This window comes from Colias philodice, chromosome 14 (assembly GCF_061535455.1).
Source record: "Colias philodice isolate Cphi_HAF_F1 chromosome 14, ilColPhil1 Martin Lab GWU primary, whole genome shotgun sequence".
NCBI lineage: Eukaryota > Metazoa > Arthropoda > Insecta > Lepidoptera > Pieridae > Colias > Colias philodice.
This window is the reverse complement of record NC_143099.1, coordinates 9296485-9323321: the sequence shown is the minus strand read 5'-3', so window position 1 is coordinate 9323321 and position 26837 is coordinate 9296485. Positions and strand designations below refer to the sequence as shown.

Here is a 26837-nt window from a genome sequence, read left to right as displayed (position 1 = left end):
CATAGGTCCCATAGTCACTATTCCACGCGAACGAAGTCGCGGGGACAGCTAGTAGACAAATATAATCAGAAAGCTTTGATCTCCTAAGCTCAACCATAAAAGATAGACATTTATGATGTCGGGAGATATTTTTTATATAATATGGAGAACATTTCTTTCATACTTGATTTCTGTGTAGCTTTAACCATTAAGATACACGCATTAAGAACGCACACGCGACGAAAGCTTAAAAATGGAGTTGCTGCTCTGCTCACGAATATGAAAAATAATTGTACCAAGTTTCGTTTAAATCCGTCGAGTAGTTTTTGTTTCTATAACGGTTATACAGACAGACAGACGGACAAACATTTTTGACGTCGATGTCGATCTCTAATCACCTCGTGATAGTTATTTAGGAAATATATTTCATGTGCAGAATTGACCTCTACAGATTTAATATAAGTAGGTATACATATATTTAGATTCCAATTTCCATGTAACGTTAAATTCGACTATATAATAACTAACAGACAACGCAGGTTACTCTCGTTTCCGTAAGTTGAGGCGGCTACATATTCGGTCCTAATAACATGACTTTTTGTGAACGAAACGACAGCGCGGTTTAATTCGATGGCAACACCATCAGAAAAAAGGAAATATTTTTAACTTTGAAAAAATATTATGATTTACACTAATAATACTATTTTAACATTAACACAAAATATAAGACTGTGAGTGTGTAAAAATAAATCCAGCTAGTTTCACATCACACTTATGTTTATAATTAGGTATACGACATGAAAATATATTAATTACCAAGCAATAATCATACAGATAAATACTGAACAAAAGTATTAACAGTCAAAGTATATTTTTACTAACAACATGTACCTAAATGATGAAGGAATAATAATTATCAACGAACTAACCTTTTTGTATTAGAGTCCCGCCTCGTGATCGAATTATTAAAACACGAAGATTTTTAAAAATGTAACCACTACACTACAATGAACACAATCAATATTAGATTAACTGTAATGGTGTCTAGTTTGACTTAAAATAATATACATCTACCCTCACTTTTAAAAATGTAGTATATTCACACGAATTATATAAGCGCACCTTATAGGGAAGGGAAGATTTATTATGGGTTAAAGAGTTAAATAAATAAATAACATAATTATATTTAAATTATTAATTTTTAACATTGTGTTCAGTAGTGTTAACATGTAAATTGATTTGATTTTTACGAAATCTCATAGATGGCGCTGAATCAAATTTGTCTTTATAGTACTAAGATTCATTAAACAGTTTCTCTGCCCAAATAACGTAAATGACGTAGTTTTTATAGTGTAAAGCTAGATAATAGCATGGCTTACTCAAAAACAACATTTAAACATGAGTCTTTAGATTGTACGCTGTCGTAGTTCACGGAATACGTAAGAAAAGTAAAGGTTCACAGCTCCTCCCCCGGAGGTGATAGCATGATAATATGTTTAAAAAAACCTCACACGACCTGTTAGTAATATTCATGCAAAATTTGAAGTCAATCTATGCAGTACTTTTCGAGATTAGCTCGGACAAACATACAGACAAACAGACAAACAGACAAACAGACAAACAGACAAACAGACAAACAGACAAAAATTCTAAAAACTATATTTTTGGCTTCTATATCGATTTTAGATCATGGATTATGTATTCTTTTAAAAAAATATTCAATGTACAGTTTTGACTTTCCTACGATTTTATTATATGTATAGATCACTAGCGGTCCACCCCGGCTTCGCCCATGGTACATATTTCGCAATAAAAGGTAGCCTATGTTCTTTCTCAGGGTTTTAGACCCGATTAACAGTGCCAAATTTCATCAAAATCGGTCCAGTAGTTTATGCGTGAAAACCATACATACAACAAACCTTTCCTCTTTATAATACTAGTATAGATTACTACTATCTAAAGATAAGACAAACTATAACACTCCATAAAAATACAGTCTCCGTTTATGCACCAATCCACAATGAAACATTTAATTTATTCAAAAAAGCGACGCAATTTTCTTATACCCCCGTTATCTTCAGTACGGAGTTATGCCCCTCCTACGTTATTTCCTATCTTTCGTCTTAAACACTTTCCTGGCTTGGCCCCGCATCAGATAGCGACCCTGCACGAACACATACTTATTTATTTACACTAAGACGATTATTTACGACGCAAACGCTGTAATGGTACGATATATTTTCGTAAAGATTATAGTTTCTTGCGCATTTTGAATATGCGTTTGTATTTTGCTATGTTTTGATTTTCATGTTGCTGATTCTGGATCATTTATGAGCCCTTTTTATTGTAATAATAATAGGTACTTACCTACTCCAAAATTCGTTCACGGTGGGCAAGTTGTATTGAGATGAATTAATTGCGCAAAATATTTAGTGTAATGTGGAGATTTACTATAGCCGCTCCTGTTGGTATTAGCATATGATTATCCTTTAGCCTTCCTCGATAAATGGGCTATCTAACACCGAAATAATTTTTCAAATCGGACCAGTAGTTCTTGAGTTTAGCGCGTTCAAACAAACAAACTCTTCAGCTTTATTTTTATAGCAGTGTAAATTAAAAAAATGCATATTCCTCTGACTGTCAAGGTACGATCAGACAGAAGACAGACACGAACGCAGACAGTACAGGCGTAAGAAACCAGCTTAAAGTTCTCATTGGTTATAACGAATGTATAAGTAGCTATTGTAGAATGTTTAAAATATATGACTACTAGCGGTCCGCCCCGGCTTCGCCCGTGGTACATATTTACGTTTTCTCTACGTAAAAACCATCCTCGTACTTCAAGGAATATAATAAAAAAATAATTATCGAAATCGGTTCAGCCGTTCTCGAGTTATGCGCTTACCAACACATTTTGCGATTCATTTTTATATATAACTAGCGGTCCGCCCCGGCTTCGCCCGTGGTACATGTTTACGTTTCCTCTACATAAGAACCATGCTCGTACTTCAAGGAATATAATAAAAAAAGAATTATCGAAATCGGTTCAGCCGTTCTCGAGTTATGCGCTTACCAACACATTTTGCGATTCATTTTTATATATAAGAAGAAGATATGTTTCCTCCAATAAGTACATTATATGGAATACAATGCTCTACTTATAAGAGCGGGTTGTTTTCATGAAACATATTGAAATAATGATCTACACCACACCGTCAAATATAATCATAAACTTATGCTATCACAGGAACGTAACTCTCTGAGATAACGCCTCCCGAAGTTTTCAAAATTACGCGGCGATAAATTCACTGATACGTCAGAATTTTCATCTTGTTTATCAAACTTTTATTGTTTACATTTCTTCTGGAACACGACGTTTTGGTAATTTATTGGAATTACTTTGCGGTTTAGAAAGAAAAGTAATTATGATGGCTGACTGATAATATTGTTAATGTTACTACGGAGATAATTGAATTAAATAAAAATGTATATTTTGTATTACGGTTGTCGCTTTTGAGATAATAAGGAAAATAAGCAGTTATTCGCAATGATTGTCACTTTATACATTGTGTAGCGTAATAATAATTAATTCGTGAATCGTATACATATATCAAATTTCATTTTTATCCCTGTTTTTCTCAAATAAAGCTGGTAAAACTTACTAGTTAAGAACATTTCTAAATTTAGCTACAAGATTGAATAGAATTTAGCTACTGATGATAAACAAGAAATTCGGATGCATTATGTTTATTGTGATAAGCTCGAATACGCTTCTAAGATAACTGTGTAATTTATAAGAAGTGTAGGTCAGTTCACAAAATAAAAATGAACCCAAGATAACGTCTTACTTTTTATTAAAATTAAAAAGTGGTAAAAAATATGTCTGATTTTAATTTCGACTTAATATAAGTACCCATGTATAACAAAATAATTAAATGTACATATACATACTATACGAAATCATATTAAACTATAAACAATTCATGACATAACTCAACCTACCATAAATCATGTTAATATGTTCGTATATTGTACTTTATTTGATATTTATACAAAAAAAAAATACTAAAACTTTCACTAAACAAGATTGTTTCTATAGCAACGCTGTAACAATGCGTCCTAAAACAAACAAATTGCTCAAATCTATTGTTACGTTGCTTTAACTAACTTTTATGCTACTAATAGAGGGTTTTATTACTGCGGTATATAGAGCCTCGGACAAAGATAGGGTAATCCAGTATCGAGGCATATGCCATAAACCCTGCGGGCATAGAGAAGACTGGATGCGGCATGACATTTAAGCGTAGTTGAATAAAATCCGTTATATTTTACCTAAACAATATGAGATGTACATGTACTTACGCGATAATACTTTTTATATTTTATTTTTTGTCAGTTGTGTTTTAATGTAGAATCATTTGTGTCATATTATGATGAATATAAGCTATATCATAATACAGTGTAAACTCTATATAACGACACTCCATTTAACGTCAAACTCCGTATAACGTCAAGATTTCTCGACTTTGGTTGGTTTATATTGTTGTCTATACAATAAAACACTCCATATAGCATCACGCTCACTCTAATTAACGACCATAATAAGACATTACAACTAGGAACTAGGACTAGGAAGTACTGACTAAGTTGCCGAAATCAATGAAAATGTAGTTGTTTACATTCTTTTTTACTGACATACCGAAGATTCTCAGAAATGCAGTCGTAGAAAAATAAAGAAAAAATTCTGCATGCCGAAGAAGATGGACGATCTGCCAAAAAATTGAAGAAACCTCAATATGAAGACCTTGATCAAGCGATGATAACATGGTTTCATAGGCAATGTCAAAATAATATTCCTGTCTCGGGACCAATCATGCAATTTTCCCTTTCTCTCCATTTAACGACCACTCTCTATAACGTCGAAAAATGCACGGTCCCTTAAGTGACGTTATATAGAGTTTACACTGTATATCATATTTCATTATACATCAACAAAATATAATAGATATCATAAAATGCATAAAAGAGTGTGTAAGAAATATTCCATCAAATTTTAAATGACTGTTACGTACAGGGTTTTTATGTTGGCATGGATTAAAAATTATAAAATAATTCTATCCACAAAATAAGTCATAAGTTATAAACAAAAATGTAACGAAAGCGTAGCTCTATTATGCTCTATCTAGCTCTCTATATCTATGACATACCCCTAGTTACTATTAACGGGTGGCCGACATAAAACTATTTATAACTCGGTAAAAGTGTTCCTTAGATATACATTCAGGGTAATAAATATTAATATAGATCGACTTTCGTTTATGATCAGAAATTGTCTCAGAAATTGTATCTATAGATTTATGAAAGTGAAATTGTCTACAAAAGTCTATTCAATGGGTTGTAATTGAATTGTTTTGTGACTAAAAACAAAAGTGACAAAGTTTTTGTTGTTTGGATTATGGTTCCGTTTTTTTTTTTAAAGAAAGTGTTTAATTTTTATTAGGAGTAGGTAGCTATTTTTAGGTAGGTACCTTTTTGCCTGTATTGAGAATTTTTAGGGGATTTTTGGAAGATATATTTATGGTTTGATAGATGAAATGAAATCCATACTAATATTATAAATGCGAAAGTAACTCTGTCTGTCTGTCTGTTACTCAATCACGCCTTAACTACTGAACCAATTTGCATGAAATTTGGTACAGAGATATTTTGGTACCCGAGAAAGGACATAGGCTATACTTTTTACCCCGGGAAATAGGATAGGTTTTATCACGGAAATCCCACGGGAACGGGAACTATGCGGGTTTTTCTTTGACTGCGCGGGCGAAGCTGCGGGTGGAAAGCTAGTTTAATATAAGCTTAGAAAATATCCTTGTACCCATGACAATGCTATTAATATTAAAACACCATGATATAGCATCATTTACAAAGCATTTTATGGCAAGTTTGATATGAAACTAAATATTTTAATAAGCTTCATATTTTTTCTATTGATTTTTTTATATTCTTTAAAGAATTATATTTATAAAGCATTTGAATGCCATAAAACCAAAATACCAAATTCAATAAGCTGCATATTATTAACAAAAGCGCCTACGACCTATATTCGGTCGCCTAATTTAGACACAAATTTGAAGTCCAAAAATTCCTAAAATAAAATGAATCACCTACCTCAAAGGACATTCCCAAAAAGTGAAATCGTCCTAAACCCAAAATTACCGTTTCTCATCTCCCATTATGTCCCGGCTTCGCTCTTTGTATGCAAATTGATCCAATTTTGACTTTTGCTTTCATACTATCGTAAATATTTCGAAAATATTACTTGCGAACCCTTCTCAGAAGCTGTAAAAACTGTTTTGAAAAAACAACAATTGGGCCACTGAATTTTGTATGTTTAGACAGATGAGTAAAGGCATAATAAATTACATTATTATATCTATACTTAATTTTTAAATAAAAGAAAAAGCTTTGTATAAACTGTAGTTATAATTTTTTAAGCTAATCAATAGATTACTGAAAGTTCTTTTTTATTTATTCACGCAGCACGCTTTTATAAGCCAATTGTGTTAGTAATGATTAAAAAAACAGAAGAAGAAAAATATGAATTATTAACACTTCTAGAAGTCAGTGGAAAAAATGTTATAATTTAATGATGTAAGGAAATATTTTATCTATATGCTATTATCAATATACAAGTGATGAATTCACACAACTGTATTTTAACACAAAGAAAGCCGACATCAAATTGTATTTAACGATGGGAACTGACGATTTGCAGCCACTTTTTATAATTTTGTAATTGCTATGGGAGCGTATAGTATTTAAGTGTATGCTATGTACTAATGTTTTGTGTACTTATTTTTTGGCCTATATACACGTATAAATCAATTCATAATGAGGTATTATAATAATATATTTTGTTTCAAAATAATATAGTTAGGTACGTTGTTCAGTTAAACGATCTACATTGTATGAAAATTTTCAGGATCTACATTGTATGAAGGTTTTATTGAAATGCAAAATAATATACTTAGATATTTCATATTTTTTAATGTGTGAATTTCAGTATTTAGCTCGATGGTTAATAAAACTACATAAATTCAATTAACTTTTTAAAATGAAAAAGATGAAGTTGGATTAATCGATTTTTAAATGGAAAGAGTCTGAAAAATTGTGTTTTTTTACAAATCTTTATATACATAGTTTGATTACTGCATGGCCCGGTTTTGCGCCAGCAATCCGTCACTTCTGACCGGGCTGTCCGGGAAAACTAGGAAAAACTGGCATTTTATATGAAATAACCATCAGTCAATATATTCATCTGATTCTTTTGGAAACGAGGGTTAACGATAAAATGATTTATTTATTTATTTATTTATTTATTTAAGGTCAGCCAACAGTGCACACAACAACATAATTAATAAGAAGGTATATTATGTCGTAGTCGTAGTTATGTAATTGTTTTAATAAAACAGATTTTGGATGAATATTGTCGATATTTAGAGGTACCTAAATCATAACATTTATAAATTTATCAAAATAATAAATTTACAGAAGAATGAGCGATGATATTAAAATATGTATAAGCTGAGAAATCTCGGTTTATTATACGTAATTATTTAATTTACGTTTCCACATACACTAATGTAGATAATATATATAATTCTGTATAATAATGTCCCAGAATTAACAAAATTTGTTCGCGTAAAGCTACCTCTATTTTTATACGTTAAAAATGTAATAAAATGACCGATGTTTCACCCATTAAGAGAAGAATGCCTAGAAAAGCCATTAATTCAACTTATGGTTGTTCTTTTGGACATAAAAATGAATAGAACAAGATTTCATATTATTCATGATAACCTCTAGTTGAAGTTAATGAACTTTTTTTGTTATTTCTTAGATAATTGGCAACAGATTGTTAAATTATTTTTAAACTAACATTAGTTTACAATAATTTTTCTGTACATACAGAAGCTCATAAATTCTTGTTAGTTTTACAAAAGAGGTAAAAAGTATATTTATTGCATATTTTTTGATGTAAAACGTCATATTCTTATGCTTCGTAGAGTGTAATAAATTTATAATTGGGCTTGAAATAGAAATAACGTGAATATATTAAAAAAATCGCGATATTTTTTAAGTTGCACATTCGCTATTATAATAATAAATAATTGAATGCTTATGTTACAAGAAATCTGAAGTAGAAAGAATTAAGGGTCTTTTGGAGATGATTTTTTTGTGACTTCATTGAGTAAAACAGAGTTCAATTTTACCAGAGATTAAAATTAATGTCTTAACAAAATTCGTACTTCATTATAGGAACAAAATATTATATACAGGCACTAGCTGTGCCCCTTGGTTTTAGCCGAAGTGTTCCGCTCTTGTTGGTCTTGGCGAGATGATAAGAGAGCCTTCCTCGATAAATAAGTTATCTAACACCGAAATAATTTTTCGAATCGGACCAGTAGTTCCTGAGATTAGTACGTTCAAGCAAACAAACTGTTCAGCTTTACAATATTAATAGTAAAGACTAAAGATAAGTATAAGTATAGATTAGAATTAACTACATAATATTATATAGCAAACATAACCAATAATACAAATAACTACCAATGTTAAACAGGGTAAACATTGCGTATGCAAACATAGGGAAATATTTAAGCCTTCCGTATCGCGGAAACAATTCAGAGTTTGCCCCCGTCTTCTTACCCTTTAGCCAAATCCGCTCGAATTCCTGCGATCCTGGTACGTAGAGTTCATTGACTTTATGGAGGTAGTATTTGAAAATCTTTGTAAATTTATAAAGAACTTAGTTAGGGTTCAAAATATTTTAATCTTATTTTAATAAAAAAAAAACCAAAAGAATTCAAAAGCGCATCTAAGTTTTCGTAAGAACTCAAAAATATTGCCATATTATATTATAGTAAAGGCCCATCAAAATTTCTTCAAAGCTAAGCAAATTAGCAGTGTATACTGTATACTTTATAATATCTTTATAAATTATTGTTCACAAGGTCAAGCAAATAGATCAATAATTACGCAATTTACTAAGCTAATGTCCCTAACTAAACTTTTAAGTGTAAACAATTCATTGACATGGATATAATTTAATACGAAGCAAGGCCCCTAATGTTATTGCGGCTAATATAGCGGACAACAGCCTTAATTTAAGAAATCATATTATGAAAACAGCCGTTAAAAATGACCGTAATCTGTCGACGCTTCGTGACGAATACGTCAGTTTTGAGTAATATAAAAACATTATAGTTCACTGACCTTTTGTACACTTTAAAATATTTTAACAACACTCATGAGATTTATTAAAACATGCTCAATATATTATACACAATTAATAGCTTGAGCCAACGCAAAAACGTTTTAAATACCTGTTTTAGATTACTATTGGAAAGCTATTAATTAACTAATGAAACTGTGTTAGCATCTTTAATATTATCTTTATACTTGAAACATGAGATAAATAATGAATCTAATCTTTGATATTGACCTTAAAAGTTTAATTCAATAGTGCCTATTAAAGATTATTGACTAATGTTTAGTAAAAGTTATGATAATTAAATTACGTAAAATGTGCAGAAGATGTAATAATCTGCAGATGTTATATGCAATTTCACACTAAATCTACTAAATAGCATTTTATTAACTTTGTGAATGGTCTGGTTGATCATGACATTGCTCTGTTCAAAATCTCTCCTCACGACATCTTTTTATATTCTCGTGATTTAAACATTTTAAAGTCTGTAGTTTGAAGTCTCTTAATTAAGATACCTACTGTTAAAATTCTTACAAATTTATCCACATACTATACCCATACAAAGTATGACCACAGTATAACTGATGTAACGATATCAACAAATGAAACCGAGTCAGTTGCTATGACGCAGCTGAGACAAACCATTTCTCTAGCTTAATTACTTTAGGTGGAAATAAAAAAGTTGAAATGGAATCGTGGGTTCTTTTGTGAGACCATGAAACAAAGTTTTATTATTTTACTTTTTACAGCTCGCTACAAACTCGATGAATTAAACGCTAAATGATACTTTGGGTAGACTCCATCATGCTTTATGGTTTTTTTATTAAAGTCAGTCAAGGGCCATGAATCGCAGTGAAATAGATTTGTGTTTTAGTTGGAGGAGCTTTATCAAGAGTACAATGTTATTCAAATTATTGTCGTTAAATATGTTGAAAATAGAAATGTATGGGAAAATTAATAATTTAATGCTTATTTTTTTTAAGTTATTAGATAAAATAGTTTATGATTATAAAAAGAATTTATAGTCAATGTACTTACAAAATACGTCATTACAAATATGTATTGTAAAGATGTATGTTGTTAAAAGCCATATAACTTTATCCTAATTATTTAATTTTTATTTGACTCTCTGTCTGATATTTTGTATCGCACTCATACACTATGTTGAATATTATAATTTGAATTAAAATAAAACGTTACACTGAGCAAATTTGAAGCCCACGCGATCTCAGGAGTGGAAAGCTAGTAAGCTAGTACCCATAAATAAAACCAATTACGAACAGTGATACATGATTATAACACAAAGGCTTAACTCTTTAAAAATGACCGACCACTAAATCATATAACGGCATCTGTAATGTTAGACAATAATTTATATGAGAGCGATTTCAAACAATTACTTTTGAATATATCGGACGTAGCAATTGTTGTATGCTTGAGCAATAATGGTCCACATTCAGCGTCTATACGATAATTAAATCTAACCATAGGTTATAGAGGAAACACAATTTATGATGACATAGAAATTTACTTGACACATACAGTTAAATGTCGTTAACACTGTTAGTATGAGGGATCACTTATTTGTTAGCGTGTTATAAAACTTTATATATTACAATATTTGGGGTCCTTTCTTATAAAAAGGCAATAAACGTTTTCTTTTTAACGCAAGGAGTGTATACTTTCTTACGACTCAAAAGCTACATGAACCGAAGCTACAGAATACCGTTTTATATCAATAGTCTAACTAAATTTAAACTTCAAATAACTTAAATATAAAACATGAACGTCTCAAATATGATTTCTAGAGCATTCAAGATATATATAATTTTTAATGCCGTTTTGATGAGCCCCCAACGATTATTGTTGTTAAATGACACATAAATACGTTCGCGGGTTCTGTATGTGTAATAAAAATTTAATATTAACGTGATATGTTACCGGAAGATGCGTCATTAGTAGCTGTAAATTTTACAAATTAGTGGCGTATGACAAACTAAAATTAATGAATTTTCGGTCCCATCGGGGCGTTTTTTATCGCCCGGTGGGTCTAATGATTAAGCGCATGTCAGCGTATAGCTTCTGAATGAGCTATTTCAGTTTTAAGGTTATTGTACCGATTTTGAAGGAATTTATGGTTGAATCGTACAATTTTGTGAAGCCAAAGTTGGCTTTAAATCTATTTTGTGACTGTTTAGGAACGTTATTTTATTATCAATTAATTATCGAAGAATGATAGTTGAAAAGAAATAAGATCACAATTCAGTGAGCTAATAAAAATATTCAATTACATTGAGCCCGGTGGGAATTCAAATAAAATTGTGATATCTTTTCCTGTCTTTTCGATCTTCATTGAATGACTGTAATTACAAGATCCATGTGGATACTTATTATAATTATAGTAAAAAAATAAAAGTCTTAGAAATTATCGTCATATTATAACTTCGTTGATTTGTTTACATTAAGGAGTGGTTTTAACAGGACCCATAGAAATTTTCCATCCTGTATACATGTATTATGTGTATATAAAATAATATAAATTAATTCATCTCTCAATATGACTTTAACGATCCAAATACTATCGACGTTCCACCATATCGTTAAAATTATAGGTGTAAAATACCAAGAATTCCAATATCGAAGTTTGTAAATATGAAGCGTAACTATTTTGATTAAATCAAAAATTTGCTCAAAACAAGAGATGTAGAAATACTGGGTATGGATTATTCTACTCGATACCCGAGGGGCGCGCTTTTTGATTAAATTTTCATAACCCAGCTTAAGCACAGTCTGATTGTAAATTACGACGGCTTCTTCAATATTTAATTAATGTTACCTTTGTTAAAAAGTGTAAAAAGTTCCATGGGTTAGGTATTCATGGACTTTTATGGGAGTTTGTTATGGAATTTTTAATTTGATGTCGAGCAATTCGGTTGAATTACACGTAATTTTGATTAATAATGGAAACAACAAAAAACGTATTTGAGTTTAACTTTGATTAACCTTAAGGAAAACATGAATCTATACTATACCCGGCGCGGCCTAAGATGATCCCTATGACAGTTCGTCTTAGTGATTGCTCGTATGATGGATCGTGTCGATACTTTACTATTTTATAGGCTAAGGCGTGGTTTGCATTCAGCCACGTCGGTAAACATGTTTTTACAAATATTATAAAATGAATTTTTAACGTCTATTATGTAAACGAAACGGTAAGTAAAACGAAAGTTTTCCAAAACATAAAAATGCACCTTATCATTTTCTCGTAATCTTTAACCCGTTTAACACAGTGTATATTATTTTATCATGAAAATGGAATCCCCCATTTAATTTTTCTAAAAAACTTATATTATCATAGGTAAGTAAATTAACGCGAACGGTAATTAATTAATTAATTATGCTGCGATCTTCTGTTCCATTCAATAGAGAATAAACTATAGCTTAAGCATGGAAAAAATGTGAACTCGTTTCCATTATCAAAATTTGTTTATCGATACTTTCCGCACTAGTCGATAAATGCCAACGATGTAACTTTTGAAGGACGTAAACGTAAAGTCAGATTGATATAATTTCTCGTAAATGTTAAGAATTGTTATAATTCCAACGGAATATCATTGTAATGGCATAAAGCTACGTAAAAATTAATAAATGCCATTTTTAGACGCCTCCAATACGATTCTAATTTAATAGTGACGCCATTACAAGTTTGTCTCTTGAGAATAACTGTCAGTGTCATAGGGATCATCTTAGGCCGCGCCGGGTATAATATTATAAAGAGGAAAGGTTTGTAATTATGTAATTATGTATGTATGTATGGTTTTCACGCATAAACTACTAGACCGATTTTGATGAAATTTGGCACAATCTTTAGACCCTGAGAAAGAACATGGGCCTTTTATTGCGAAATATGTACCACGGGCGAAGCCGGGTCGGATCGCTAGTATTTTATAATGAAAACAAAGTATTAAATTTGAAATTTTCTAGTGTCTTATTTCGTTCTAGTGTCCTAGATTTTAATTTATCTAGAAAACAACATCTAAAAGCCATTTTGGTTTCATATCAAAGGCATCAAAATAAATAGAACATTTAACTGGAACAAATTCTGTTAGAAGACTGAATGCCCGAATTTATAATCTCGTTACTCTTAAAATAATAATTTATTCACGAATAAACAGCGTAACAGACACGATGGATAATTGGATTGTATTTAATAAAACAAGATATTTTAATTAGTATTCATAATTTAATACGAACATTGTTTATTGCTAAAAGATTTATAATCTAAAGGATTAATGGTATATAGTTGGTAAGAAATAAACCTATTTTAATGATGCCGGAATATGGCTATTTAAAGTTTCCTAAAAATTCCATTCCTACATTCTTCGGTAGGGTTATAGAGTGATTAAGAGAGGGCGTAAAAGGACGTATAAATGGAGTCATATAATGCTTAATTAGAGTAGAGACTATATTTTAAAAGAGACATCTATAAAAGTAAATAGAATTTTAAGTGTCCCTTTGTTTATATGCAACTAGATTTCCGCCCGCGGCTTCGCCCGCGTTTGCAAAGGAAAACCCGCATAGTTCCCGTTCCCGTGGGATTTCCGGGATAAAAACTATCCTATGTGTTAATCCAAGTTACCCTCTATATGTGTGCTAAATTTCATTGTAATCGGTTCAGTAGTTTTTACGTGAAAGAGTAACAAACATCCATACATCCATACATCCATACATCCATACATCCATACATCCATACATCCATACATCCTTACAAACTTTCGCCTTTATAATATATATTAGATATTAGATATTAGAATATTAGATATTAGATATTAGATATTAGATATTAGATTAGATATAGATAAACTTCAAAATTCATCATTAAATTTTGATGAGTCTTACTGGCTGCTGTTGTTCGAAAGAAACTTTGATTTTGTAAAATAGATTTTTGTAAAAATAAATAATGATTTGTGATAAATTTGGTTAAACATTAAATATTATTCTGTGGCATTAAAATCCTGATTATAATATCAGGATCTAGCCAAAGTATTGCATTAAAAATAAATTTTGGAAAACAACATCTCCGTAGAATTTACTCGATATAATTTATTATATTAGGTACCTAACTATTGAGCTAGGTACCTAGGTAGGTGGATTTGTATTATATATTCTTTCTTTGTGATAAATATAAAATAATAGTAATAAAAAAACTTGATCTATTCGTAACATCTGTAGCTAACGTAAAATAAATGTTATTTACAGGTATTTAATCGTTTCAATGAACACGCAGTCACGATGCTGCTGCCTAATTGTAATGTAATCCTCAGATTGCCTCTGCATGTTCGACAACATTCTTTGTCCTGATTTAGACTGTTTATTTTTACCGCTCCAACAACAAATTCGATTTGAACCCAAATACAGTACTGCAAATAGAATCGTGTACGTATAGATGCGTTTCAATGATTCTCTATTACAAACAAATATTTTCGAGACCAACGGTGCATGTGATTAAGGGATGGGACATTATCTGTGTCGCTTTTGTCCCCGATTGTCCTTGTTTTGCGGTCTGTGGTCGGAATTCTTGATGTTAATAACTCGATATTAACCCTTATGCCGCGAGCTATAAAGTCTCAAACTCGAGAACGCAATAAAACATTTGTATTGAGTTACGCAAACCCAATACCGTTGCCTAGACGAAAGCTGATCTCTTTTGGTGACATCTCCAGTGTACGTAAAGGCTTATCGAATGACAATACGCATTTTTTCATATAATGTTTGTATTTAGAGGACGGTATTCACTCGGTATTGCTTTGAGACTAGGATGCTATTAAATTGCGCATACGTCCTTTGTCGTGCCATATGGCATTTTCCACCAGATGGGTTCTTTGTTGAGCCTCCCGTTTTAAATAAGCTAATGTATTTAAGGACATTTTAATCAGTAGATATTCAATACGATTATAGAGGTTGATGGATTTCAAAGAAATTTTCCTTCGTGTTCTTGAGTGCTTCGAAATAAATAGAAGGATTTACGTCTAGTTTGTAAAAATGTATTCGGGTCTTACTGCTGTCTATCTACACATTTTATGTTAGAAATTTTGTTTAATCGTAGTTGTAATGTGTAAACTACCTACTACATTTACAACGAACTTTTCCTTTGTTCCATTGCTAATCAATATGTTACATACACATTATAATTATTTTTTTTAATTTCAAACATGAACTAGATGTAATGTATGTAAGTGAAGTTTTCGATACAATAAATACCTAAGCCTTAGATATTATAATTCTCCGTTGAAAGAGGTGAAGGATTTTACAATTCATAGTGCTTCTATTCTAGTTTTTATAGTTCACCGCAAAATTTCAGTTTCATACCGCCTGATTAAAAAACTTATATCGTTGTAAGTTGAGACCTATGGGATCGAACGTTTACCAGTGAATAATTAATTTAAACCAGGTCAGATGCCTTACCAGTGCCTTTAAGACGTTGGTTTAAAAACTAAGGCTTAATATAAGGCTTAGTATACACATTTATAGTCGTAGCTTTAATTAAAGTAACAGGATATAATATTATGATCACAGAGGGTGAAAAGAAAAATAGGTAAGTACCTACCTGTTAAAAGAAACCGAAATATTCGATTATATATCTATTGAATTTATAGTATTTTTGTTACTGGAGTCAATATTTTGATTGAATAAATGTTTTACTTTGTTCTTTCAATGTTATCTACCCGAATCAGATACCACATTACACAATAAATTATTTATTGTAATACTTTGGTAGTTATTACAATAAATTTGATTAGATTTTATTCTATTTGTAAATATCGAAATTTTATAACATATTTGGAAAAGCATGTATTTATGGATTTTATGGTTGATGAAAATGAATATGATACTCCTTAACTATGCTCATTCACATTTTACTTTATCAAAATGAAAAACAATTAGTAAGAAAGATACACCAAAGGTTCAAAGATATTCCAAATAGCGCACCAACTCGGAATGCTATCTCTAATCTCATCCGAGAATATTCACCTAACAAGTTGGAAACAATTTTAATCGACCGACAACTGTTTATCTCGATATCCACGTTTATACATGCGAGAAACATAAATACGGTGCCTATCTGATAAAATCACGTGACACATCGTCCCCTGACTTCGGCCTCGTAAAAACAAGTTTTCCCATTATTTCTATGCTGACCCGACTGTCGTTTTGATAAGGGTAACGCATATAACCGATGTTGATTTCAGTTTGATTTGCCCGAACCAGATAATGGGCTTTTCATTTAGATCAGTATGTAAGGTAGGGTGATAATTATGTCGCTAATAAAATAGCACCTTATAACGTGACGTGCAGTGTAAATTAAAAGGAAATTCTGTCGCGTACGTCTGCTTCTTTCAGAGGTCAAGCTCAAGCATTATAAAATGGATGCTATTACGTCTGCGAGATGTTAAAAATATTCAGTACTTATTTAATATTATTCATGATCTGTTTATTTATAATACCTGCTTTTAGTTTACCTTGTGATTTGATGATTATGCAGTTCATAAGTTAATTGATGTCTTTAAAAATGTTAATACACTTATCATAGAATGAATTAAAGAATAAGCAGGGACGTTTTAACTATACTTGGTGTAGTAAGTAATTGCTTCGCAGTATCGATATAAAGTTAGGCGTTAGCCACTCTCTAGCAGAAGTTTAAAATTCAGACTGCGTTCAAAGCGTAATCTTTTAAACAAGTTGGGGACTGAATTTGTCTTTTCGTGCCAAATATTTGAGGTCGTGCAAATGAATGTACCTACAAGAGTGCTTATGTTTGTGATTAGAATTTGAAGTGTAGGTACCTTACATAGGAATAGTGTGGTAGTATTGGCTTAGATTTATTCGTAGATAGATCGGATTTGTCACTGATGATAAGACTTTTTATATAACTCTACTTATACTTTAGAATAATACTTATTTCATAGATCAAAGGTGTTTATTTAGGAAACACAATGAAAAAGTTGTTCTAACTCATATATTATTCCATATTGTAGAGATTATTAATCGACATTGAAAGTGTATGAAAAACTGAATTATAGTTATATTTCTTATGTTATTCTGATCTATTTTGATAGCTGGCAAAAAATAGCTTATAATCAAGTTTTCTAAAAATCGATTATGGAATATTAAAAAACTTATTAATATTATTAATTTGAACTTGAATATTTTATTCGTTCTCATAGACAAATCGATAGTTTATGTCTTCATTTGAGCAAATCGTGAGTGCCATTATCACTTTGCCTGCGGCGAAATTATTTTAAAATGACTTCTTGGCTAAATTGGTTTTTCGTTAAAAATTGCTCATGTCAAAAATAATTTAAATTTTAATAATTTTTAGTCTCCAAATGTATTGCTATAAATTGTTTTTATGATTACTTGAAATTTATTAAAGACAAATTCGGGTGCTTTGAATTATTATTTGTGTAGAGTTTAGTGATATCTAAATATCACCTTGAACAAGTGAAATGGTATATCTTTGCAGTAGATAGATATTCCAGATAGGAATATTTGTTTTTTAATTAGTCATTTACTTATGAATATCTAGTGAATATTAAGAAATAATTATGACCTCTATAAAATTCAGTATCTCTACATAACAAAAATCATGTTTTCAATTTTGAAACAAGTTTAAAAAATGCAACGGAAGAGAAATAAAACAAAAGCAAATAAAATTCATAATGTTTATATTTTCATGTTTTCATTTATAATATTCATCCAATTTTTTACAAAATATACAAATAAATCATAATGTAGGTAGTTATTTACAGTCTTTTGTGAACAGGTAATATTTAACAAAATTATATAATATTTTAAATGCGTATATATACATAATAAGTTTTAAACTTTGGCATTTAATAATTAAATAGACTGGAACGTGGTTACACGCGTAATTTGTACTTACTATTTACAATACTCAAACTTATAAATTACTATCGCAGTTAGGAAATCAATCCATGAAGTGTCAATGTACAAACCTAAACATAAATGCATGTCTTAATCTAGAGCTTAACATAATTATCACTGTTTCGGACTAAATACGCTTAAGCGTTGCAGTTAGTTACCTGCGTTGGAGCATACGCTACGCCCACAACTGCGCGTGCGGCGGTATTCGGTGGGGGTGCGGGTCGCGCGCGTGCACGCTCGTGGACACGGCCAGCCGGTCGGCCAGCCCGTCCGCCAGCAAGGGCGGCAGCTTGCCCGGCGGCGGGGGCGGAGGCGGCGCCGGCGCCCTCCCGGCCCCCACCGGCGACACCGACGCGTAAATGTTCACCGTCGACCGGTGGTACTGACACTTCCGCAAGTCCGGCATCGCGAACCTCAACTTTTGCCAAAACTGTCTATCCCCCCACTCGATGCACGTATTCGCTTTCAAACACAACCGTAACTCGGGATCGATGTCTCTATTCGGTAAATCACCTAACAATATTATTATCAGTCTTCTACGTCTCTCTTTTAATACTTCGTGCAACGCCGTTTTGAACTCGAATCTACACCACTCGTTATTTATAAAGTTTTTAGATAACACTATGATTGTTCGTTTGGATGATTCAACGGCTTCTATTATTGTATCAGCCACGTAGGCCGAAGCGTTGAAGTCCCGATAATGTAGACACAAACGGAAGCTTGGATCCGTAGATTCCAATCCAGGTGCAAGCATTTGAGCTACGAAAGCTTCGTCTTTCACGCTATAACTTATGTAGGCGTCAAATAGCCTGTCTTTATCAGCTTCATCATCGAAGGCCGTGCTTTTATAGCACATGCGGAATCCGCAATGATAGTAAATCCACACTCTAAGCTCACGTCTCCAGTAAAACACGCCGCATATAAGGACAGAGCTTATCACAAATACGCAAAGCGATATTAGAAGTAATGGCAGGTAATCATTTATCACTTGATTCTCGATTATAGATGAAACTCCACCAACATGACTTGTACAAATTGTCGAGTTAAAATCTGACATATGAGGCCCAACAGCATTCGTTAAATTGTCAAAAATGCATGTTATTTTATCTGCGTCTTCAACTTTGCCTAGGTTGCTTTTAAACCAACTTCTAAATTTATGTATATATTGGCAATCGCAAGACCAGGGATTGCGTGAAAGACTTATCTCAACCAAATATGGATTCATCGTGAATTGCCACACGGCGAAGCTATAAATGTTGTTTCCCTCGAGCCGTAAAACCTCTAAATACATAAGTTCGATGAACGTTCTATTATCGATATAATGTATTTTATTGTCTTGGAGATGCAATTCACGTAAATTTTCAAGAGGCGATAATTCAAATCCTAACAACTCTTTAATATTGTTCTTTTCTAAATGCAACACAGTCAAGCGTTTTAGTCCACTAAATGTATTATTATACAACGCGTCGATGTTTGAGTTATTCGCGTACAATATTTTTAAATTTTTACGTCCAATGAAGGCGTGACTTGTTAAACTACCAAAGTTATTACCATCTAAATACAGTTCAGTAGCGTCCATAGGAATACTGCTAGGTATTTCGGCATACCCAGCGGCCGAACAGTCCACTATATTAGCCGACCACGGTTGGTCGTGATAACACGTACAGTTCGATGGGCACGTCATTTCACAATCACAAGCGTCGAAATCACAACAATGACACAATGTAAAACAGTGCGTTTTATATGTACACAAAAACTGAGATGATTCCGCTTCTACGAGCGGTATATAGGTCCTTTCACGATTATATAACAATTTACAATAAATACTTTCCAAGTCCATCACTCTAGGGTGTTGTCGAAGATGATCTAGTTTATTTATACGTTGTAGCCACTCCATAGTACAGTCACACTGAAAGGGATTTCCACCGATATAAAATTCGGGCAAAGGCCTCCCCGGATCAACTGGAGTTAAGCGAAGCGCATTGAGATCCATACTAGTGATCTGATTTGCATACAAATCGACTCTCGTTAAATTGGTTTTTCCGACAAAAGTTTGGGCTTCAACTTGTGTAATTTGATTATCGTTCAGGAAAAGAAGCTCAACACTGCTGGGAATAGAGTATGTAAATATCTTCGTCATTTTGTTGAAGCTTACGTCGAGAGTTTGTAATCGTAACTCTTTATCTATGCGATAGTTATTTCCCAATTCTTTGATGTTATTGCTGTGGAGATCTAACCACTGTAGTCCCGTGGGTATAACAGAGTAATCAAACCAGTCTATTTTGTTATCTGATACGTTCAACCACAACAGAGAAGGTATATTTACGAACAGGCCTTGGATGTCTGTAAGTTGGTTCGCATCTAATCTAATCGCCTGTAAATTTTTTAATGACTCAAATGCGCTCATATCAATATGTCTCAATTTATTTCTTGCTAAATTTAGAATTTGCAAAGACGGCAAGTCTGTGAATACGTCTTTGCTAATATTTTCTAATTTATTTCCAATAAGACGTAATCCGTATACATTATGAAGACCAACAAAGCCCGATTCTTCCAGAGATGTTATCTGATTTTCGCCGAGATCGAGTGTCCTCAATAAACGCATATTTCTGAGCGCTATGGGCACTTTTTTCAAGCGGTTGCCGTTTAAATTTAGATCTTGTAATGATGATGTATTACGGAATGCTTCTGGATGCAACTCTTCGAGGCGGTTATTATCAATTGATAGTAAAGATAATACATAAAGTCCATTCAAAGCGTAGGCATCGATATGAGTAATTTTGTTATAAGATAAAATTAAAGTGTGCAAATTATTCATTGGTGCAAATGTGTCGGCGGCAATATTCTCCAACATATTGTGTTGTATATTTAAAATCTGCAGTGTGTATAAATCTTTAAAGATTTTGGGTTCAAGCTTCGTCAATCTGTTGTTAGATAAGTTTAGTAGCACCATTCTAATAAGACCGGCGAAAGTATTTTCATTTATCCAAGTGCTTGTAAGATGGTTATTTGATAAATCCAATGCTAACAATTGGTCAAGGTTAGCAAACAAAATAGGTGAAAGCACACTGATTGAATTATTCTGTAAGTATATTTCTTTTATCACTGGTCTACAATCTTTAAATAAGTCTTGTGGGAGAGCAACAATTTTATTGTTTGAGAGGTCTATAATTTGTAACTGTTTTAAGCCTGATAGGGCCTTGTCAGCAACCATTGAAATCTCGTTATCATGTATGTGTAATTCTTTTAGCCTTCGTAGGGCGTGGAAACCATTTTCTGGCATCAGCACAAAATGATTGTTTGATGCATCCAAGACTTCTATGTCCAACGAACACGAGGCATGTGGCATTGATGCCGATGGTGGTGGTCCCTCATGATCACTAATTAAAGCTTGATGCATTGCTCTCTCTCTAAACCCCAAATCGCTGACATCCTGAAGTCTATTCGAGGAAACATTTAAATAAACTAAATTAGTGAGAGGGCAGAATAAATTTTCAGGAAACGACCAGATGTTGTTAAAACTTAGGTCTAATTTCTCTAACTGTCGTACCGCAGTAAAACTTTCAGACGCAATCTCCAAGCTCATGGCGGCCCACTCAGTATTTTTCGTTCGTATCGTTAAATTTCGAAGATCTCTCAAGCCGGAGAGAACACCGGGTGGCCATCTTCCAATTTTACAGTTGTCCAAAATAAGCTCACGTAGTTTCACTAAATGGGCGAAACTACGATCGTCCAAAGAGCTTTTGTACATCATTTCTTCGTTGCACTCTATTCTTAGCGATGTTGTATGCTCTGTAGGAATAACACTGAAGTTTGTAGTGTCGAACTCACTATTAATCGTTCGTAACTTACACGTGAGAGATACTTCATGTGCATCATTGGGGCCTTTAAGCCACCACTGACAATCATCGGGAGCTTCATATTTCAGCGGTAATGAGCTCTGATCAGCGACATTGAGTGCCACAACGAATAGAAATGTGATTTGGCTGATAAATGAGTTCTTGAAAGACATTTCTTGAATAGCCATCGTGAACAAAATCAAACATCAAGATAGAAGAAAATCAAGAGACAGAAAGCTTAGTGTCATGTTTTTTCCGTCGGCATTCGTTTGCTGAGTCCCCTTGCCGGATGTGAAGTATCCATCAATTTATAAATCAATTCCGTTTTAATTTAATACGTAGTCCTTGTAATTGCACTGGAGCACATTTTCTTACTAGTAAGATTCACACATTCCATAAGTTTGTAACGTTCAGTATTTTCACTAAGTCCACAATAACTTCTAATACGTATTATTTGAAATAAAACTGTAAATAACTGTTCGTTTTAATCGTGGTGTAGTATTGATTGATTTTCAACGTTATAAGGTGAGTTTGATATTTTTGTTATTGAAGTACGTATTCATAATCGTGTTTTCACAAATCGCACGCGTTAAAGACACAGCGTCGAGTGGTACGACCGTTCCTCAACGCCGCGTGGAGTCAACTGAATGCTCGTAGACACCAGAGGCATTGCAGTCGTTGAGTATACGCTCCGGGGGAGAGGCGCGGGGTGAGGGTGGGATGAGCCGAGTGGTGGCGAGCGTTCACGAGAACTTATTACAATAAATTATTTTTTACTGATGGTACGGGAGCTATTAACGTTTTAAAAAAAGTCATTTTAGTATAGTTGGGTTTTTGATATACTGTTTCTCATGCTATTTCGGTTAGAGTCCGCGCTGTCTGGCTGGCGGAAGTGGTTGCGTTTATTAGTGCGCACAGGAAAATATCCGTAATTTAAAGTCATTTATTAACGCGTAATTTTTAATCTTTTGCCTTTAGATAGATCCATCAGACATAAATTTGTTATTGCAAGACGTTTTTTTCGTTGTTAAATAGGTGCCATACGCAATTTTTTATTTCAAAATCATTAAAATGTCATCGAAATAAGTGAAATTACATCAACATGATTCCGCTTAAAAGGTAAGTAATAACTTTATTACTTATATTATATTATCCTTTTTTAATACTTATATTGAATAATTAGTAAACTAATATTTTAAATAGATGGTTTCATATTTATTACACTTTTGGGTATTAATATGAGTTTGATGATATTTGGTTTTTATCAAGTTTACATTAACGTCCTATTTGAGGTTCGTTGGGAAAAAGAGGCACCATGGTAGATTGTTGCTAAGAAATTGTAAATAGTAAAATGAATATTATACATAGATGACTCGAAAGTCTCCTTTACGGGGACTCATGTTGATGGAATTTCACTTATTTCGATGACATTTTAATGATTTTGAAATAAAAAATTGCGTCTGGCACCTATTTAACAACGAAAAAAACGTCTTGCAATAAAAAAATTATGTCTCATGGATCTATCTAAAGGCAAAAGATTCAAAATTACGCGTTAAAAAATGACTTTAAATTAAGGATATTTTCCTGTGCAGATAAGATGCGCACTTATAAACGCAACCACTGCGACCAGCCAGACAGCCCGGACTCTAACCGAAATAGCAAGAGGAACAGTATATCAAAGAACCAACTATACTAAAATGCTCTCTTGTCAACGTTGGTAGCTCCTATACGATGAGCTTTGAGAGATCGGCTGTGCGAAACCGCGCTTTGAATGAATGTAGGCATCAGCTGCTAGAAGCGGTGACGGAAAGTGTTAAAAATTTAGTACAGCTTTCAAAATTTTGTCGTGATTTTTAATTATAATAAAGACCTAATAACATAAGTTAACTTTTATGGTATGCAACCAATTTACTCGTGTTTTGTATGTTAAAACTATTAAAATTGTACAGAATATATTTAGGTAAAAGGTTACATTGTGTATTTGATTCTTCGAAAAATAGGTTAACAGTATCAACAGGGTATATTTTATATTTTAATGGTCTTATTTTATTATCTTGTATAGAATGCTATTTGAATAAAAGTAATGCGAATATGAAATCTAAAAAGCGAAGTATATAAGTAATATTATTTTACAGATACATTGGAATATTTTAATCGTCCATTCCGTAACTTAAAAAACTCTCAAACGTGACGTTTTAAGTAATAAGATTGTGAATAAATCCTGTAAAGCATTTCATTTCCAGACATTTTAAAAGGAATCCAAACGAATTATAACAGATGCACGGCACCATGAAAGTAACAAAGGACCTAACGCTTCTACCTCAAGGAAAGTGAGATTAAAAATCAACCCTTTTATACTATAAATGGCGAAATTAAAAAGCAACTATGGTATAAAAGTATTAAAGGCTTAAGGTAACAAAAGATCTGTTCACGGTCTACGGACCACACTGGCAGCCAGGAAATCATTTTAATCCTTTTAGTTAAGTTGACTATGAAGACAGATTTTACTCGGCATCCGTGTTTTTCTAACTTCTTATTTGATATAAGGCTTTCAACTGTGTCAATAAGGATTTGGTATTAACCTTCCTTTGGGCTTATATTTAACACTGTAAAAACATAATATGTATAAATCGGATATTAGGACATAATATAAGACGCATCCAGCCGCCAGCGTCTTTAATGTGATTAAATTAATTACCAAAATAATAGCAAGCAAAAAGGTCAACAACCAAAACATAGTATGTCATTGCACTAGCATAATATTATGGCCTTAAGTATTAATTATCTCTTTAACATATATTATAATAATATATAATTTTCTCTAATAAATGTCTGAAATGTTTGGTTCGATACAGTATGTTTGTGTTATCAATTTAAAACCAGTTACAAGTCCAAAAGTAGATAACATACATAATATTGTATTAATTTGTTTTATTAGATATCGATAATATTATAATGAGCGTGAATTTTATACATATTATCACTTAATTATACATAAAAATATATTTTATACGAAATTAATATCTACAGATGAAATTTTGTGAACATTCTTTTTTAGTAGACAAACCTATAAAAATTATTATTATAATTAAATACTAAACAGATTTTTGTTTTATTAATATGGTATGATATTATCACACTTATAGTGTGATTAGTTTATATTGGTCTTTTTAAATTACAGCGGTTTCTAAAAACTCTATTAAAATAGACTATTTTTAATTTTTTACATTATTATTGTGATATAGTTATGTTAATTTCAAAGGGGTATCATTTGCCAGGGTTTTAAACTAAAATTTTAATATTTCTTACAGATCTGTGATTAAATAATTAAACCTGCTGCTTACCTAAACCATAATATAAGTTTTCAATTACCTATTTTTAAATTTTCAATAATGTAGAGTCAAGTAATGCTAGGTTACATTGCGAGATCTATAAATAAAACCATGAATAAAATCTTTATAATTTTAATTTAAATCGATAATTCTTACGTAAAAATATTTTTTGTCTCATAGTCATTAATATATTACTTTTATAATATAGCAATTTGAAAATATTCAACTTGAACTACAATTTAAAAATTGTTAACAATATTATTTTGCTAAATTTCTCTACAACGATTGTTCTTGATTTAAGTCGTTCCAAAGCACATTTATTACACCGACTTAAGTGTTAAAGCTATTACGTTGAAGTGTTTTACTTATCATACTGTCAGCTGTAAAAATGAAAAATGATGGATATTTTCCTTGACTCTGTCTTGAGGCTATCTTTATTTATGGGTATATTGCGATCCGATGAGTGATTAATATATGTATTGTCTTGTTAAATTGAAAGTTGATTTTTACCATATTGTTGCTTTTTTCGTAGTCAATCAATCAATTTTCTTTGAATTTGATTTTATTTTCAGATGTGTATTAATCGTTTTTAAACGAAATTTTTTTAACAATTAATGTGTATGAATAAATATTTTCACCGAGTCTATAACATACGTAGATTCGACCCACTATTTCATGATGCGAATCTACATTTTCGTAAAATTAAAGATACAATTTTGACAAGACGTTTTGTAAGACGAAAATTCGAATATAAAATATTAAACGCAATCTCAGTATCGAACATGTATCGAAGCATGTTTCTCAATTCCCAGTAATACCTCTATATACTCAAAAAAGAATAACATAGTAGTATATCATATAATATTAATAGACACTTAAAAGGAAGCTGGGTAAAATATATTCACCCCATGTGTTTCAAAGATAGGCGATACAAACGGGATAACATGCGAAAACTTGTTTGCATAGAAATTACATTTTACTATGTTAAGATAAACTATACATAGATTCACGGTAAAATATTGACGTAATACGCTCTATCTAAAACTAGCTGTGCCCCGCGGTTTTACCAGCATTGCTAAGTTCCTCGCGTGATAATATACCTATAGCATATAGCTTTCTTCAATAAATGGGCTATCTACACTGAAATAATTTTTCAAATCGGAAGCGTAGTTCCTGAGATGCACGAGTTCAAACAAACTCTTCAGCTTTATAATATTAGTAGATATAGATACATTTTCCCACACATAAATAAACTTAATCCTTACTTTTTTAAAAGGAAGGAAACGCACAAATATGCTTCCGTCTCAGCCTTTATTAATGTGTTGACAGTCACAGCCACCAAATTATATTTTTGGCTATAACAATAACCGAAACCGACGAAGGGTAAATACGCCATTCAGAATTCCACATTTTCACAAAACCGTATAAAATCACAAAATATGAACCGTGAATCACTAAATTAATATCCTT

At 32.1% G+C, this 26837-nt stretch overlaps 1 protein-coding gene across 1 annotated transcript in view; it reads right to left on the bottom strand.

Annotated features, from left to right (window-relative positions):
* Positions 1 to 22666, bottom strand: part of Toll-6 (Toll-like receptor 6) — a 114743-nt gene extending 92077 nt beyond the window's left edge. Inside the window, exon 1 of the mRNA XM_089703097.1 lies at positions 18355 to 22666. Within this exon, the coding sequence (XP_089559223.1) occupies positions 18372 to 22223 (3852 nt within the window). The 5' untranslated portion in view covers positions 22224 to 22666 and the 3' untranslated portion in view covers positions 18355 to 18371. The remainder of the gene's footprint in view (positions 1 to 18354) is intronic.
* Between the last annotated feature and the right edge of the window lie 4171 nt (positions 22667 to 26837).